The sequence below is a fragment of the Tinamus guttatus genome, unplaced genomic scaffold, assembly GCF_059628265.1.
Source record: "Tinamus guttatus ecotype Peru unplaced genomic scaffold, ASM5962826v1 Tinamus_guttatus_pri_ptg000051l, whole genome shotgun sequence".
In the NCBI taxonomy this organism is placed as follows: domain Eukaryota; kingdom Metazoa; phylum Chordata; class Aves; order Tinamiformes; family Tinamidae; genus Tinamus; species Tinamus guttatus.
In genome coordinates this window covers 1,026,501-1,044,908 of record NW_028288585.1, presented here as the reverse complement: position 1 = coordinate 1,044,908, position 18,408 = coordinate 1,026,501, and the positions used below count along the sequence as shown (strand labels likewise).

Genomic DNA, 18,408 nt, shown 5'->3' with positions numbered 1-18,408 from the left:
CTTTTTTACTTGAAAGGAAAAAAAGAACATTTGATCCATTGGAGTTTCCTGTGATAAAATATCCAGTCTGGCTGGAGGCTTGTGCACAGTGTTAATGCTGGGAACTAGTGGCACAATCTGTATACAAGACAACTCAGTGTGAACAGATATATTTTTCCTTGCAGAGATATCCAGGTTTATGGCAGTGATTGTGTTTACATTTTATGGTGCCTCGTAATAATAAAATGTTATTTCCCTATATTAAAAGGATAAATCCATAAACACTTGTGGATTTTCTTTTTTTTATTTCATGATTGTATGACCTTCTTGATCACTTTTCCATCAAGAAGTTTGTTTTTTAATGAAGGAAAACATATTCAATTTGGAGGATTCATTTACATAAATATTGGTGGTCAACAGCTTGTGATTTAGAATCAGTTTATAATTACACCGTTAGGCTGGATAAATACAAAAACTATATACATAAACGATGATTTTGAAAATATTCCATTGCAGTCATGTTTGTCTCTCGATTGTTTTTACTACGTGGAAACAGCCTTAAAACAAAGGTAAGTGTCAGTTTAAGACCAAGTTCAGAAACGCATGCAAACACGTTAGAAGGAAGCACACCCGGCCGATCTGCAGGGCACAGGAGAGCTGTGTTGTTTGCACACCGGCCCGCCAGGCAGCAGTAGGAGCTCTCCCCGCGGAGCCGCCCGTGGAGCTGGCCGGGCTCCGCCGCCCCGTGCCGCAGCCGCGGTGCGCTCGGCTCCTGCGCGTCTCCAGATCATACCTCAATGTTCACTGTGTCCAGGTGGTATTTGGGCTCATTAGCTAGATTTACTTTTTCTGTTCGTGTATGCCATACGAGAACCTGTAAAAGAGCATCCCTGTTGGTACAGCGCTCGGTAATCTACAAAGCTGATACAGAAGCTTGTTAGGAAGTGTGCAAGTTAGTACCTTTGTGCAGTTGTTTGCTTTTGGTTCCAGTTCCTCCACTGTTGTTATCTGTTTTAGGAAATCAGATTCCTGCATTCCTGGTTGAGAACCGCGACGCTTGAATACAGCTTTGGGGTGTGACAGAATCACTTGGAGACTCACAGCAAATCCTTGAGAAAAAAAAAACAGATTAAGAAAAACTTCTAGGTTTTACATTATTAGATTTCTATGCAATTTATATTTAATCCTAGAAATTTTATTTCCATTTGTCTCATCTGCTTTTAAAAACATGTAATTTCAATCTTTACAAGGACAGACAGTAGTTGGTAAGGCTATACATACTATATTGTTTTGCTTTCTGTTGTGAAGATGGAGAATTTTTTTTTATTTACATGGTACCTTCTACATGTTTTGTTCATTTTCATATTTTGTCTGAAAGTCAAGTATTGCTAAGATCTCAGAGTGTATCCTCCCTTCCTACTTCTAATTAAGAAATAAAACTGCCTTTCAGCTAAAATAAAGATACTCGCACAGTACCTACACTTCTGGGTAATAAAGGCGAGAGTCAAAAAAGAAAAATGGAATAAAATAACAGTAACTTAATCATGATTACTGTGGGCAGTTAGCCTTTAGAGAGTTTTTAGAATATTATTGCTGAAAGACAAGTCAAATTAATATTTGTCTTGTATGTAGTTCTCTCAGCCTTTTGAATATGACTCCCTAACGTCGTGTCAAGGACAAGGCCGGGCTGCCACCGGCTGCGGTTCCCCAAGTGCTACCGGGCGCCCCAGGGAGGAGGTGAACTCAGAAAGGGCCGCTCTGCACAGCTTGACTCTCCCCGAGGAACTGCGATGGATCCATAGACCTCTCCTCCAGAAACCCAGTAGGGTTCGGTAGCTTCAGACTCATGTGTTACCTGAACCTTCCCACTTGGGAAGAAAAAACACTCCTAGCTCTGTAATAGCCAAGGCTATCAGTGAAATTCCTTAGTCAGTTCAGAGTGGCTCCAGTTGTCATGTTATCACAGTAGTACTAGCACCGTGGTTTTGGTATCTATTTTACTTAAAACTTATAAGATTTTTAAGATTTAACATTTAAGATTTAAGCTGGTAATAGTTGAAGAGGAAAAGATGTACTTTGATATCAGCACTGTTATCGGGGAAAACAGCTGCAGAAACTGTTTGCCTGCTAAGCTGCAGTCTTCTGCGTTTTGGCAAGAAGGAACCCTCCTAGGCAGGAAGGAGTCACAAAAAGTTCTGTAGCGTCACTTAGTGTGCCCCAAACTGGGCTCCCTGCAGCCCCTGCGCGTGTGGTCACTCCTGGGCTCCCTCCTGTGGAACCGGCGGTTCTGCTGGAAATCTTGGATTCTGTGCAGATGGGTGTCTCTGAAAACAGACCTTGTGGTGTTGGTTCAGATAAACTAATTCTGTTCAATCAGACAGAAATACTAACCAAAGAAGCTTAAAGGAAGTCTGTTTTGTGTTGTATTTTGTTTAGACTAAGGTGCATACTTCCTATGTTCTCATCGTTGAAGAAGATTATTAGTTTTTTTTTTTTTAACTGTTTTCCCTCAGTTCTTTTTGAACCAAGATTCTGGAAATACTTTGAAAGTGTGAGGACTGCATTTTTGGAAAGACAGCTTGCTTCCCATCCCAGCCTCTGGGGCATGTTTATCTGTACCTGGAGGATGGTTTTTCTTCCTAGGGAATTTGATCTTGCAGTGTGTAAGAGCCCATCTTCTATAATCTTAATACAGTAGGTATAGGATTTTGCTTAGTTCTGTTTAATTAAACCATTTATTATCATGGAAGACTAAAAGCAGTATTAATAGTACCAATAATATTTATTGCAGAACATAACTAAGTGATGATTTCAACAGGAAATGTGAAAATCTTCTTCAACTGCATTAGGTAAAATGCATATTTCCAAATTACTTTGGGCAGGATGATTTCAGCTAACAATAAATACCTCTTAGCATTACTTTTTAGCACTGTCTTGAAAACAAATGTAGATATACCCTAGAATATTTTTTTTTCTTTTTTGTCTTGCTACTCTGTCTCTCCACTTAAGCTCTGAATTTTATGAAACTAAAGAGGCTACAGAGGATAGAAGAGGCAGACGAACATATTGCAGGTGCCGGGTCCTGTGCTCCGGGGCCAGCACTCAGAACTCGGAGCCGCAGCCTTGGCGGCCTCTTCAGCAAGAGGACCGTGTTTAACCCTGAGCACAGGAGGGCTTGTTGTCCCACAGAGTGCGGGGAGTCACATCAGTTCTCAGGCAGCAAGAGCCGCCCTGTTCCTTGCCCTTCACTGCTTTAACACCAGCATTGCCCTCTCCTGCGCTGAGCAGCGTGGAGAAAAAAAAAAAAGGTCGCGCGTTCGTGGTGATTTGTCACAGGGTTTTATCTTCTGCTTCTGCTGTGGGGAGCCCCCCTCTCCTGAGTGCCCAGGTGCCTGGCCTCTGCCTCCCTGTGCTGCCTTTCCTCCTTTCTCTTCTCCTGCACCTCCTTGTTCTCTACCCTATAAACACTCTCCCTCTTGTTAACAAACGTCTCCCACTCTTATTTCGCATCCTCTCCTCTTCAGTCGTTGTCACTTTTTGCTTGTGGTACCTAATTTCCACCTTCCTCCCCAAAGTGGTATGGAAGTCTGTGCCAAACTCCATGAACCACCCACAGTTAAAACCAAAGTGGAACTTACAGAACAAACTAACTGGCTCATTGGGCCCATTTGCCAGAGAAGCAGCAACATGGGAAACATCTGCTATTTTTTTCTAAACACAGTTTCGGATAGCAGAGTAACTGTTTTCAGCCACTAACAACTCCTCAAAAGAAACAACCAGTGTCTACTTAACTGATTCAATGTGAGAGGACGTTTCAAAAATGACTCCGCGAAGCTGACCCCATAGGGGCTTTGGGCTGACCGCCAACGAACTCAACGGGGCTTCCCCCTCTTGTGCTAGCCCTGGGCTCCTGGGCTAATGCTGTGGAACTGGTTTTTGTCTGTTGCTACTGAATTATGGACAGTACTAACATGCTCACAGTACCCGCAAGAAGTAACCACTTCTGTAGCACTACAGAGATGCTCAAATATTTTCACATCAGGTGATACCATTGACTTGAAATCCTTCTACAGTGCAAAAAAAAATCAGTTGTTCATATTCTTGCCATTAGTCCTCCTGTTACTGTTTTTAAGCAATTAATTACACCCGTTTTTCATCAAATATTTCTGTATGTAAAGTTTTTTTGTTGCGTTGAAAAGCATTCTACTTTCCTCATTCCTAAAACATGAGGGGTTTGAAGTGAAAGAAAATGGCTGGTTATTCCCTGTTTCTTGTACTCATCATCCTCCTTTTCCTTCTCCTTCCTCTTCCCGATTACGCTTAAGCACAGATATTGTATTCTGGGACACAAGCTGCTGCTACAGCAAGGATCAGAGTTGTGTTCACTGGTGATTTAGTTGGCAGGTGTGAATAAATCCCAGTGAGTGTCCAAGCCAGGGCTGACAGTCCAGCAGCGCTACATGGCAGGCTGCTTTCACAGAAGAAGATTGATTAGCTCAGGTTTGAAACATCTCTGCCTCCATCTACTAGGCTCTAGCTGTCAGGGCTCTTAAGCCCACTGTTTCGAACTGTGTTCATCTACATCTGTCACTGTCATTACAAATAACGAGCCAAAAATGAGTCAGCATAAAGCGATGAAGATGATTAAGGAACTGGAGCATCTATCATATCAGGAAAGACTAAGCAAGCTGGGCCTGTTTAGCCTGGAGACGATAACATTGAGAGGAGATCTGATCAATATGTTCAAGTACCTGAAGGGAGAATGTAGGGAGGATGGGGCCAAACTCTTCTTGGTGGTGGCCAGTGATAGGACAAGGAGTATTGGGTGCAAGCTGAAACCCAGGAAGCTCCGCCTCCATGTGAGGAAGAACTTCTTTCCTGTGAGGGTGACAGAGCCCTGGAACAGGCTGCCCAGAGAGGTTGTGGAGTCTCCTTCTCTGGAGATCTTCAAAACCCACCTGGATGTCACCCTGTGTCACGTGCTCTGGGTGTCCCTGCTTGTGCAGGGGGGTTGGACTAGATGATCTCTAGAGGCCCTTCCAAGCTTAACAATTCTGTGAATCTGTGACTTCATAAGTAGCATTCACAACTAAAAAGGATTTCATTTATACTGCCTGGTATTGCTGCAATGAAAAGCAGGGACTTTCCAGAAAAAAAAAAAAAAAAAGGTAAATTACTTACAGTTAACTAGTTTTAGATAGATAAACAATTCATACACCATTACAGACAAGCTGCCCCATAAAATTAAAACAAGTGAAAGCATGTTTGGCTATCACCAAGCAGAGCTTAACCAAGTAAAACAGGTAAGCTGAGACTTCCAGGATGTTCAGAGCCAGAGGGGCTGCATATGCCAGCTGCACTTCGGAAGTCTCACAAGCGGTTACATTGCGACGTGTTGCGTGTAGCTGGCGTGGGAGCTGCGTGAGCGCCCGCGCGGCGCCGTCCTTACCCGCCATGTCGACGGCGAAGGGCCGGTCCGCCCTCCAGCCCGTGTACCAGCCGACCACCTTGCCGTTCTCCACGACGGGCCGCTCGTAGCGCCGGCCGCCCACGAGGCCCACGGGCCACACGGACACCTTGCGGGTCGTGCGCATCTGCGGGAGGCAGCACAGTGACACTGTCACCCACTTGTCCCCACTCCCACCTCAGCTTTCCTGGCAGGCTGCTTTTTCCCTTCTCCTAAGTGTCAAGGGAAAGTCTTAACATTAGGAGTCAATCCCAGGTGTTGGAAAGCAATCCAGCTTGACAAAATAAGTACGTGAAAGGTGAGCATTCCCACGCCAGATCTCTGGCCGGGAGACACTTTAATTCTATTGAAAATGCCCTATTATTTGTTAGAGCAATTTTTTTTAAAGCTATGAAAAAATACTACCTGTTTCCCTTTTTGTTCATTTGGATATTTATAGATGTATCTATAATAGATCTTTCCTCTCTGCAAGAACATAATATTTTTTCAGTAAGTTTATTTCCAGAAGTTGTTTATACATTAGAGATACGCAGTGAGAATAAGCATGATCATAATGTTTTAAAAGTATTTCATTAAGACATGCATAATTAGTTGTAACCAGTAGCAAATAAATACAGAGTGCAAAAAATTCTGACACACAGCTCTTTCTATTGCTGCACCATACCAGACTTACCCAAAAGATGTAGCTTTGATCTAGTAAAGGCTCATAATAATAATTTTTTTAAAAAAAAAGATTGAAAAGGGATTGTTTTGACTTTTTTTTTAACATTTCATGTCTTTTCTAGGTATACTGTAAATGTTTCTGGAAATGAAGAAGAAAAAAAAAACCCACAGGTTGATCAGGATGGTTGTGTTTGTTCGTTCAGTAGCTGGAAATGCAGTCCTAATCTAACCTAGAGGAATTAATAGTTATAAGAGAATTACTTTCTAGCAAAAAGTATGACTGAGATTCAATGAATTCACATTCCCTGGTGAGAAAAATCACATGCCAAGAACCCCAACGTGCGGCTCCCACTGGAAAGTCACTGACACTGGCATGAGAACTGAGAGCACAACCCCAGAACTGAGACAGAAAGTTGCCTGGAGGAGGATGCACGCTAACTAAATTAACTGCCACTGTTTTCACTGGCATTCTTACATACAATCCTGCGTAAGCACGTATCGACCTGAACTCTTTCAGTGTGAGATAGATAGCTTTCATTCAGCTTGTTTTTTAAAACAAGTTTGTATTCTAGCATAGCTGAGGCCTGTCCCTTAGGGAAAGGTTATCCCTTTCCCCTTCCCAGCACTCATCTTACAAATATGTAAAATTTTACTTGTTTGTCCTACTAGCATTCCCATACCAATACCTGCCCAAGTAAAGAAACAGGAGCATTCTTGTCAAACAAGACAATACCACTGACTCATGAAAGCAGTACGAAATGGTCCGAGAAGATTCAGCACTCTCAGTCTTGGGTCCATCTCAGTGTCTGTAAGTCAGCAAGACTACCAGATATCGAAAGAAACTAAATATTTACAGAGCTCTTTATTTTGTCCTGTGATACCTTTTTTTCTCTATCCTCTCAAATGTTAGATTTGTGGAGAATGAGATATGCAGGGTTTCAAAAGTATATTTAAAATACTCTTAAAGTACAAAGCGAAAGAGCACACCTATACCTGTATTTATGCTAATTACAGCCTCCGGATATGCAAGGTAGATGAAAGTAGGGATATTTCTTTTAATCCTTTGAGAACATCCTTATTGTATTTAACATATTGATGTATTAAGGCTGTGTTCATTCAGGATGAGAGGAAAACCGCATTTGTATTCAAAGGTCAGCTTTTACCTGGAATTTGATGCTATCAATAATTGGGCCATAAGAAGGTAATTCTAAAAAACATATTAATTCTAAATAGATTTGTTGCTGTGGGTTAAACAACTTCCAAAATCCTGTAAGTTACATCGACAGCTTCCTAAATGACTCCTCCACCTGATATTTGAATGTACAGTAGCACATTGTCTTAATATTCAGCATATTGAGCTCCAGCAGTTTACATGAACTTGATTTATCTCACTTAATTCGTGCAAGCCAGACATCTAGTCTGTGCTGGCTGTTTGGAGTGACTATAGTTAATGAACAGAGATAGCAGCCTCCTGATGTGATTCATCCTGCCTGCCTTAGACAGCTGTCCTAAGATAGGGGAAATCTCCCTCTGGAAATGCTTTCTTCTCTCTTTACTTCGTGGTTATCAGAAAAGGGTCAGGACACCAGACGAGAGGGATGTACTGGCTGGGGGAAGATGGAGGATGAGGGGAGGCTCTGTAAAATAAACCAAAAAGAGAAGTAGAGGAGGAATGGGCTAGAAAATGAAGAGGAGAAGCAGAATGAATGACAAGAGAAATCCAAATGAGGTAATGAGTAGTCTGTAGTGAATACAGTAGTAATACAAGGCTCACTTACTTAGAAAGTAACCAGTAAAAATGCAGCAAATGAAGCAGAGCAATAAAAGACAGTCATCAAAGCATTGCTAAAAATAGCAACTCATCAGTCAGTCAAGAAAAACTACTTAATAAGACATGGGGTGTGTGGGACTGATGGACATGGGAGATGCCAAGCCAGTAAGAAAAGATAAAAGCCTAAATGACAGAGAGAAGGAAATACGGTTGCCCTTGCTGCAGTGGAAAGGCTTCCCAGCTGGACCAGCCCTCCCGGCGCGTCTGCGGCCCGAGCTTGATGTGTTTCTATCCGGGTTTCAAAGTTCTCAGAGCCTTTGGCTGCCACATGCAGGAAGCTTTTTTCCTTCTTTCTTTCTCTGTCACTTCAGCCCTTGTGTAATTTGCAATCCATAATGGTCAGTGTACAGGTTATCATCCACACTCACCCTCCCATCCCACTGGGGTTTCAGGAGATTCATACACAAAACTCCAGTGCTTTATTACCAAGATGCAGCTCCTGGGGGGAGGAAATGCTGCGGGCTGAAGCGCCCCTAGAGACCATTTCCTGGGCTCGCTGCACCACTCGGTGTCGCTCAGAGCTGGATTCTGCCTCCCCCAGATCTCCGTGACTGCACTAGTCAGCAGAGCTCATCTGCCACGGCGTGCTGCCCGCGCCCCAAACAGAGCCACGAAATGGAGCCTCTGCCTCCGCTTCCCAACACTTCAACAGGGTTACGGAGCTCAGAAAACTGTGACAGTGGTTTGACAGCCCAGCGGTTCTCCCAGGCTTCAGAGAGAACTACAAAAAGCAGCTTGTTGTCGGTAAACTCATTTCCCCAGGAAAACTCGCAGCAAGTGTCTGCAAACCAAAGAAATTTGTCAGTCACTTATCTAGCCCCTTCACACCTCTCCACGCTGATAGATGGCATTTAAACTGTTCTTGTCAAGTGTTTCTCTCATCTGTTCTTAAAGACACCAAACAATAAAAGCTCCTCAAGCCTCAGGATGATCTGATCCAGTGCCCTGACTTCAGAAAGCTTTTCCTAAATATCTATCTTGAACTTCATCTGCTGATTCTTATCCCATCCACACTGAATAGGGGGAATAGATTAATCTCTCCCTATCTCCACATACAAAATGCACAACATTTTATAAATTGGATACAACTGATTAATGCTTCTAACTAATATTGACATCATCCATGGGCATAGATTTCAATACTGCTTCCCTGCAGGAGAAAACTGCACTAAATTTTGCTAGAATGAGAAAACTTCCCAAACATCCATTATTCATGTTTGCTTTCGACTCTCCTACTTACTCTTCTTCTTGTGCTGCTTCGTTATCCTCCTGTGTTAGGTGTTCCCACATCATGCAACACACCCCTGAGGAGCTGCTCACCACCTTGAACACCACAGTAGATTACAGTTTCACGGGTGGAAATAAGACACAGAAACAGACAGTGTTTGGTACCTTGTAATCCAGAGTTACTCCTTCTGATTTATCTGCTTCAAATCCTTTTTATTTTCCCTTGTTCCTTTCATTTTAAAGCTAATTCATTATTTCTCCACCAGTCTTTCCTAATCCAACCTTTTCAGCCCAGTTCTTACATGCCTGCGTGCAGGAGGAACGTCAGTATGCATTTAAGAACTGCCACGTACTCTTAAATCATTTATAATCTAGAAAGGTATTTAATGCACTGCTAACTCATATTTGGATCTTTTTATTACGAGGAAAATAACTAATGACAGCCAGCTAATACTTACTTCTGTCTAGGCCACTGACTTATTTTTAAGACTAGCAACAGTCTGATTTTCCAACCAGCTCCAACAAGATGTGACGAAAGATCTTCATGTTTGTGAAAGACAAACAGATTCACTCATATTGCTTTAAAAATTTACAATAAATATATTCACTTAAGACAGAGGGAAGATTTTTTTTTTAAAAAAAATAACTATCTTAATCTAAATACCCTATATATAGGGTCGGAATACATAATAAATACTCACTTCTTCTGTGCTGCATTTTTGAGTTGCTCTCAAAATATTTTACAAGGATGTTCAAGGGAAAATTGAAGTGTAATCTCAATTTCCAACTGCTCATATCTATAAGACCCCTATCTAACCCCAAAAATTTCCTTGGAAGGAAAAGCCTTCTTCTGCTAATGGGGAACAAAATTCATGAGCAGTGTGAATTTTTCATGAAAGTGCTAATCTTCACTTTCAAAATCTTTTACTGAGATTTTTTTGACAACTCATATACTCACACAACTCATTTTGACAACTCTTCTCAATTAAGATTTAATTCAGAAGCTATTCAAATCAGTGGGAAAAAAATTGCAATCAGTTTCTCAGATCATTGTATCAGGTCACAAGCTCCTAGAGAGAGAATGAGCTGGGCTATTTTTGGTGTTTTGTGTTGACTCTGTGAATAACGTAGCAACTTAGAAGTGCTGTGTCCCACATACAGTCAATAAATTAATTCAAGGCTTTAACAAAGAACACCTGATACCCTGAAAATATGTGCACTGAAAGCCTGTTGCTTCATGAAAAAATGCACTTGGGTAACATGTAACACCCCCTGGATGTGTGTCCCGTATGTGCACTTGACCAACACTTAGTAAAGGTGAGTGAGCTCACAAGTTCCCTGCAGAAAGTGCATAGCACAGGGGGGCTTTCAACACACAGTGAGAGGTACCTCTGAAAGGAAACACCCACCAAACTTAGTTCTTGTCTAGAGTGAAATAACAATTAAGCAGCAGCACGTGGACCCAGAAAGCCCTCTAGAAAGTAAGGAAGTCTGGGTATGGCTGATAGATACCGCGCGTGGCCATCAGATGCCTATGGGACATGCGATGACGGCAAATAACTCTTGTATTTTCACTAACAAGGATTTTTCCAAAGCACAGGCTTTATTAATGGCAATTGGAACACCAAGTACCTGCATACACAGCCCTGGAGAGTGTGAAGGGCAGAGATTACAATCACTCGAGCTGGATCACTCGCGCAACTCGTCGTCTGCTCCACGGGATGGGCGCTCGAGCCATATGTCCTCTTTACCGACCAGATTCACGTTGCGTCTTGTCTTCTACAGGGCTCCAAGAATCTTGTGTTTCCTCTGCAGACTGCTTCAGTTTCAAGAGCGGGGCAGGATGCCACCTACCTATCCCCTCCCCAGATCCAAGCATAGTGCCATAGTTAGGGCACTCTTGCTCAGGGGTCACTGATGGCAGTTTGAATTCTGCTCTCCAACTTCGTGGGCAAGTGGGCTAAGTACTGAACCGTTGCATAAAGGGCATGCACCACTACCTTTTTTTTTTTTTTTTTTTTTTTTTGTCTCCTTAGAAATGATAATGCTGAGATGTACTTTGAACTCAGTGTTGCAAGCCTGTATCTGAAATGGCCTGCAGGGTGAGTACCTCTAAGGACATCCAGCCTGTGCATCCTCGGCTCACACTCAGGTAGGACAGGGGTAGATACTGCACGTGGCTTCTTCAGGCACCTCACAAACCTTGTTACAAAACCTTAGACCCCAGTGCCCAAAGGGCTAGGGTTGGCACTGAGGGAGATCATGGATCACGGTTTTAGATTTAAGCACTTCAATTCTTCCTGCTTCTCAGTGTAGGCATGGGAGCAAAGGCGTTAGACGGGAAGCTCTAAAAATCAATGGACTTCCAAATGTATCAAGTTCACCTTCTTGTATTTGTAAAGATCATCACTCCTTTGTACTCCTTAAGCAGTCCACACTCACCCCACAGGCTTCAGCAGAGTCTCTGTGTAGTCAACAGCAGACTGGACCTCCGATACCGATTCCTCCAACTTGCGCACATAAGCATGCAAGAAAGAGGCAGCCTTTGGTCAACTATTCAAAATACAGAAAGGGCAGAGAAAGTAACCAAGACCTGCAAACCCGTGAAGGAGTGAAGTGCTAAGGGAAGTGGAATTTCGACTATGTATCTTCTGTTTCCAGGGCTTACACTGATCTCACTTTTAAAAGTCTCTCCCTGAAGATGGCATGCCAGCCTTATCTCAGGTTTTCTTTCGGCAAGCCTAAAATATAAAATTGGTAGTTGCTAGGCATCAGTCACAACACTGCACTAACTTGCACTCAGGGGAGAGATGAAGCACAAACACAGCAGAAACCACGGCACAGTGTCACTCCAAAAGGACCAGCCGACAAACTATAGGAAGAAGCACTGGTGATTCACATTTAAACATCTGGAAAGCAAATCAAATAATGTACTGCGGATTTTAGCCCTCTCACTGGCTGTATTAGGAACACAGCCTGATGTGCAACTGACTGGACTGGACTGTTTCCAGAACAGGGACTATTTCTGATGGCAAGATGGATCTCCAGATGGATAGATAATATGCAAGCGGGGGGGGGGGGGGGAAATCTAGTTTTTGCATCCCAGGAGAATAAATGACCAAAGACAGTACACCAGAACCATGAAGATTAAAGTAGAAGTATGATTCTTCACTTGAACACTGATAAACTCCCAAGTGGAAAGAGTTATCCATAACTTCTAGGGCAAACTTCCACTCCTGGAATTATTTTGTCATCAATACTGTTACTCCAGTTAGCAAAACTCCAAAGTATTTTATAATTGTGAACTGATGGCTCCTCTCCCTGTAGCCTTTTCAGGGAAGAAAAGCTTAGGCTGACATATCAACGTGCTCAGCTGAGCCTACGCTTAACGCTGTGTGGCAGCAGGCAAACAAAATACATGCCACATTCTAGAAACTAGAGGTAAACCTGCTCAGACTCTGCTCAATTTGACTCTGAAGACATATTTTTGCCAGTCAAAAACTAACCTATGCACACATGCCATATGTCTTGAAGAATAACAATTATAAACAGCGCCGCGGGATTCCAAATTTACTGCAGATGGTGGAATTTTCAAGAAGAAAAAACAAAACACTACAGTAATTTGGGGGCAGGGAGCCTCCATAAAGCACCTCCTCTTTGCCAAGCGCACCACATACCAATACACCTGATAGCGATATGATAGCAGTAAGCACATTTCAAGTACTTAGGGCAGAGATTGGAATTTCTGAGTCCAAAGCTCTCAGGAGTGTCCCATGGCACCTTACATCAAAGCAAGTTGCTTTTGGAGCGTGTCCTTATAGCTTATATACCTCCATTCACAGTAAAGCCTTTGTTGTTCTTGCTTTCCTAAAAAGGCCGCATCTTCTGCTAGGGGAGTGGGGAAACCCACAGCGCAGGAGCTGCCTTAAGCCTGGTCCTTTACTCATGTGCAGTTCCCTGGTGCAGCTGCTCTATGGTAACACTTTCTCTCTCAGCAAACAAGCAACCCACACACCTAATGCCAACACTTCTGTCACAGTTGGCTAGAACCACGAAACCAGCACAAAACCAAGGTTAGTTCCCACCACCAGTGTGGAAGCTGCAAGTCTCCTGCCCTGCCAGGGACTAACTTACTCAAAGACACCCTACCAGGCAATGAGAGCAGCAGGATCAGAATCAGGAGCTGCTGCCCCCGGCTCTCTATTTATACTACTCTTCCAAGCAGGCAGCCTACAGTTCAATTAGATTTCCATTGGTATCATGGATTAGGCAACTGCAGCTCTGGAGAATCGTGCCCAGTAGAGTAAGAAACAGCATACAGGAAAAAAAAAATCCCTCTCAGGCATCACTAGCGCCACTTGCATGAAAGGAATTACTACCAGACTTCATGTGATGTGTTCTGAAGCTGTTCTCTTCATGCCCGGGGGAGAGAAGCACAGTTTACCCTCATAAATCAATCAATTCCCACTTCAGAGCTGTCAAGTCAAAATTCATGAAAACAGTGATTTTTTTTATTTATTTTTGACAAGAAATAATATTCCAAGGAGGACAGGAGAGGAAAAAAAAAAAAAAAGGAACCAGAAAACCTACTCTCTCTCTCCAAATGTATCACTCCTCTCATCATAAGGATACATTGAGTTGGCAATATCTGTTTGACTTCTTTTAATTTTGCCAGGCCAAGATACAGGCAGGAATCCACTCTGTTATTTTTGCTACTGTTCCAGAGATATGTCTTACATATGTAGCTGTTATACTATCTCTAGATTACTCTAGGGATATACAAATAACAGAAGAAAAAAAATCTTTTTCCATCCACCTCAGTAATAGAGCCTTCCAACCATTACATTTCACAGGAAGAACTCAAACCACATATACCTGTTTGCCTGTGAACACAGGATTCAGATTAAGAACATCTTTTCTAGCAGCTGAAGCCTGGTCGAAGAGAAGCCTTAGCTCTACATGTAAGGTTAGCATCCCACTTAGCAAAAATAAACACAGGTTGCCTGCTGTGCCTGCAATCTTCAAGGTTTACTCTTCAGACAGATTGGCTACCTGCTTTCCTGAATTCACAGCCGAGCTCTTTAGAAAGGTAGTTCATATCCTTTTATTTCACCATCCACTGCAATTAGAAGCAAAGTGTGGAAAATAACGAAAGAACAGAACTGACTCTGCCTTTTCAGTAGCTGCGAGTCACTCGAGCACTGTGCTTGTCAATACTGTCCATTTAATTTGCCCTAGACGTTTGTACTCTGAAAATGTAGAGATTCCTCTCCAAATATCTTTTGTCCATGCTACGCATTCTAGCCTACTCATTTTCTCCATCAGCTCACAGACTCCATAGGAACAAGCCAATTTTACATCCCTGAATAAAGATGGACACTGCCATCCTACCAAAAATCAGCATATGCAATTGCTCTGTATTATAACCAGCTAAGCCCAGCCATGAGATTTAAAGGAAATCTTGTTATAACAGAGGTTTAGCCCCCAGGCAAAGATCTTCAAATTAGCAGCTCCCATGCCAAATGCCAAACTCCGAAAGAAACTAGGGCATCCCTGCTGAATGGGCATCGTGCACCTGTCAAAATACTGCAAACAGGACTGATGCACTATGAATCTAAACACAAGTCAACATAAGCATTCCTAAAACAACTTGCTCTTGGGTCCTTGCACCTCTGCACGCCACATTCATTTTAACCTACGAATTGTAAAGCACTTGAGGAAACGCAGTATTTGCAAAATACAGAACATTGGTGCACACTACTAAATAACAAACTTTTCACCAGTGAAAGACACCGACCTCAGCCTGTCTAACCTCCTGCTCAGTCCCTGCCTGCCGATGCAGCCCACTGCTCCCTCCCTTCTTCTCCTGCCATGGCACGGATGCACAATCTCTCCTCTGCTGTTTTATGTCCTCTAACTAAACCTCGCTCTTTCTTGTGGGTGGGAAATCAGAAAGAAAAAGGGATAATTTCATTCCCAAGCATTTGCCAGTTTCCACCAGAAAGGAACAAGCACTTCACTACAGAGAAAATATGTCCATGTCCCTTTACAACAGAGCCTCTGGAGAGGATGTTGGGCCATTATATAGAACTGTTGGCTGCTTTTAAGGATGAAAAGCTTCAAAAAGACCGAGCAACAGCTTGTGCGGGAGCAGGTTCAGGGTAACTCCTTGATGGCAAGTGAAACCCCGCAGGATCGTGACTCCTGCTGCGGGTTTGCCCTACAAGGCAGAAGATACAGCCTGGAAAGAAAAAGAAAGTATCAAAGACGGGCGCCTTTCCTCCCAGCTTCAACAAAACACCGGGTCCGTTACACAACGCCCAGACCCGCCTCGCTCGACGGGAGAGTGAGAAAACAGCACGGCCAAGTTGGGGAAAAGAAAACGCCGGGGAGCGTGAACGGGAGCCGGGCGAGGCACGGGGCGCCGCGAGGCGCAGGGACCGGGGAGGAGGAGGACGAGGAGTCAGGGCTCGTCCGCGTCCGAGTTTCGGTGAGGGGCACCGAGGAGCGGGGATGGGGCACGGCCCGGGGACGGGCGCCAGCGGCCGCGCGCGCCCAACGGCCGTTGCCTCGCGGCGGAGGCAGCCCCCAACGGCCGTCGTCTCGCGGCCGACGGCGGCGCCTGGGGGGCAGCGGGAGGGCCCCTCTCGGCCGCCTCTCCCCGCGGGGCCGCCACGCCACGCCACGCACCTCGTGGAAGAGCTCCAGGCTGTAGGTGTTGTCGTCGTCGGCGAAGAAGAGCACGCCGGGCTGCGGGGGCGGCAGGTGCTGGTGCCGCTGGCGCAGCCAGGCCAGGCCGGCGTTGCGCTGCTCGGTGGCGCGCGGCAGCCCGGGCCGCTTGTAGCGGCGCGGCGTGGGCACGTGCAGGTGCGTGCAGGGCAGCCCGGCGGCCGCCACGAAGCGGCTCACGAGCTCGCTGCGCGCCGCCGCGTCCTCCACGAGGATCCAGTGGAGCCGCGCCACCTGGCGGAGCGTGTTGGCCAGGCGCGTGAGCTCCGCTTTCTGCACGGGCCGGCTGTACGTGGGCGTGATGGCATAGATGGTGGGCAGCGCCGGCCCGGGCGGCCCCCGCGCCGCCGCCGGCCGCCCCTCGCCGCCGCCGCTGCTGCTGCTGCTGCGGGGGGCGAGGGCGGGCAGCGGCGCGCGGCTGCTGTCGATGTCCAGCACGACGATGACGACGAGCACCCAGGGCAGCAGCAGCAGGAAGCGGCTGAGCAGCAGCGACTTCATGCTGCCCGCGCGCCGCTCACCGCCGCCCCATGCACGGCGGGACGAGGGCGCGGGCGGCGCTCAGCGCGCGGCCGCGGGGGCGGCCCGCGGGGGCTGCCCGCCCCGCGCCGCCTGGCCCGGCCCGCGCGGGGACGGCGCTGCGGGGCGGCCTCCTCCGGCTGCGGCTCGTCCCGCCGTGCCCCGGCAGCCCGGGCAGGTGCCTCGCCGCGCTTGGCTACCCGGCGAGCGGCCGCCCCTGCTGCTGCATCGCCCGCGCGGGCGGGCGGGGGCTCCCGGGAGCCGCTGCTGCCTCTGGCGTGTGCGCGGCGCGGGCGGGCGGGCGGGCAGGGAGGAGGGTCCCCGCGGGCTGGGCCGGGGGCGCCGCCCGCCCCGCTCCGCGCCGCGCCCGGCTCTGCCATGCGAGCCGGGATGTTGCTTTCATTTCTTTCTCTCTCTCTCTCTTTTTTTTAAACAGCTTTTACTTTGTTTCTTCTCTGGAGATGAAAACGACTCGAGAGCTTCTCTTCAGAAGTCGATCATACACGAGATCTTTATAAGCACCTGTCCTTGTTTTATTTGAGCAAAAGGCAGCTCTTCGAGTGCCACAACGCGCACGAAATGCATGATCTAAACCATCTCGTGAAGCCTCTTACCAGGCAAGTAGTTTGCAAAGCGCTTCCTCAGCATTCCCTGCGGTGGTACCTGAGCACTTGTTTACAAGTTGAATTATGTTTTTGCATCCTTGTGTTGCAGAAAACGCAGAGGCACAGTATTGATATTTACAAATTGCCACATTCTCATTAATTATCTGTTTAAAACATTGAATCATGAAAACATAAAAAAAAATCACTGGGAATAGTAGGGGTTAAAGAAATCTTTTATGTTTTCTCATCAACCTCCTTAGCTTAAACTTTCCTTTCCTTCCTTAGCTTTCCTTCGCATTTGCGTGTGTGTAGCAAATACAGCTAATGAGGACTGTATATATCAATCATTCATATCTCCCTAGCAATCAATTTGTTATTTAAAGGGTCGTATTAACCCAGAGGGTTCACACCCAGAAAGGACATTAAAGCAGTTTCATATAGGCTGAAATCCATGGGAAAGTGAGGGTGACACATGACCACGCACTGAACATCTAAATGAGGAAACATCTGTGTAGCAGAGAGATAATTAGAGTTAGCATGTTTAGTGAAGAAAGGGAAGGGTGGTTGTGTGATTAATGAAATAATATGGAGGATTGTGGCAAGCATAAACAGTTCAATATATCTAAATCAAAACATCCCAGACATGAAATTACACTTGCCCATTTTGTGCTGATGCAGTTCGGATAAAGGACGACAAACTAAATAACATCTCTCTCCAGTGACTAAACATGCCACTGTTTTCTCATTTACCATCCACCAGTATTTACAGAGAGAATTCATTCAAATAATGAAAACACATGTTATTTAAGCAGCATAGCAATAATAGTATTGTTTGGTCTCATCTGAAAGTCAGGAGTCATTTCAGAGGATTGTATTCAAAGCTAGCCTCTTCTAGCTATTATAAACCCATATTACCATGTCAGGACAATAAAAAGCCTTTTGGGGCAGAACCTAGAAATGAGGGGTTACAAACGAATGGATTTAACTGACATTCCTCACAGATTGTTTAGTCTTTTTCAGTCAAAAATGCTCTCTCTAGTGGACTTTGTGTACATATTCAGAGACAATCTGTGAGAATACTTAATACTTTGTGGCCATAAGACCTTAGTAAAGGCAGCATTACAATAGCTAATTCAATTGCTGCAGTTTTGACAGGAGCACAAACACTAACTCAGCACCAGGGAGATATTCTGATGGCCTGTTTGGTTTTCTTCCATCTCTTTAATTGTGTTCCTGGAATCTGGTGGCCAAATTTAATGTTTCCGTACATTTGCTAACATAGTATTTACTGTTTCTAACTGTACATGACATCTGAAACATAATGATGCAAGATACTTGGCTGTTTGATCATGTGTTTTTACTCCAGAACTGTTGTAAGATGTTTTCAC

The 18,408-nt window shown here is 45.0% G+C and overlaps 2 protein-coding genes across 2 annotated transcripts in view; both read right to left on the bottom strand.

The window, feature by feature from the left end:
* Positions 1-18,408, bottom strand: part of ASRGL1 (asparaginase and isoaspartyl peptidase 1) — a 449,509-nt gene that overhangs the window by 204,545 nt on the left and 226,556 nt on the right. The window lies entirely within an intron of this gene.
* On the bottom strand, positions 711-16,412 carry B3GAT2 (beta-1,3-glucuronyltransferase 2). Its single transcript, XM_088539913.1, has 4 exons — positions 15,858-16,412; positions 5,429-5,573; positions 940-1,088; positions 711-853 (listed from the first exon to the last, which is right to left on the bottom strand). The coding sequence occupies exons 1-4, from the start codon at positions 16,395-16,397 to the stop codon at positions 767-769; spliced, it is 921 nt and encodes a 306-aa protein (XP_088396039.1). The 5' UTR covers positions 16,398-16,412; the 3' UTR covers positions 711-766.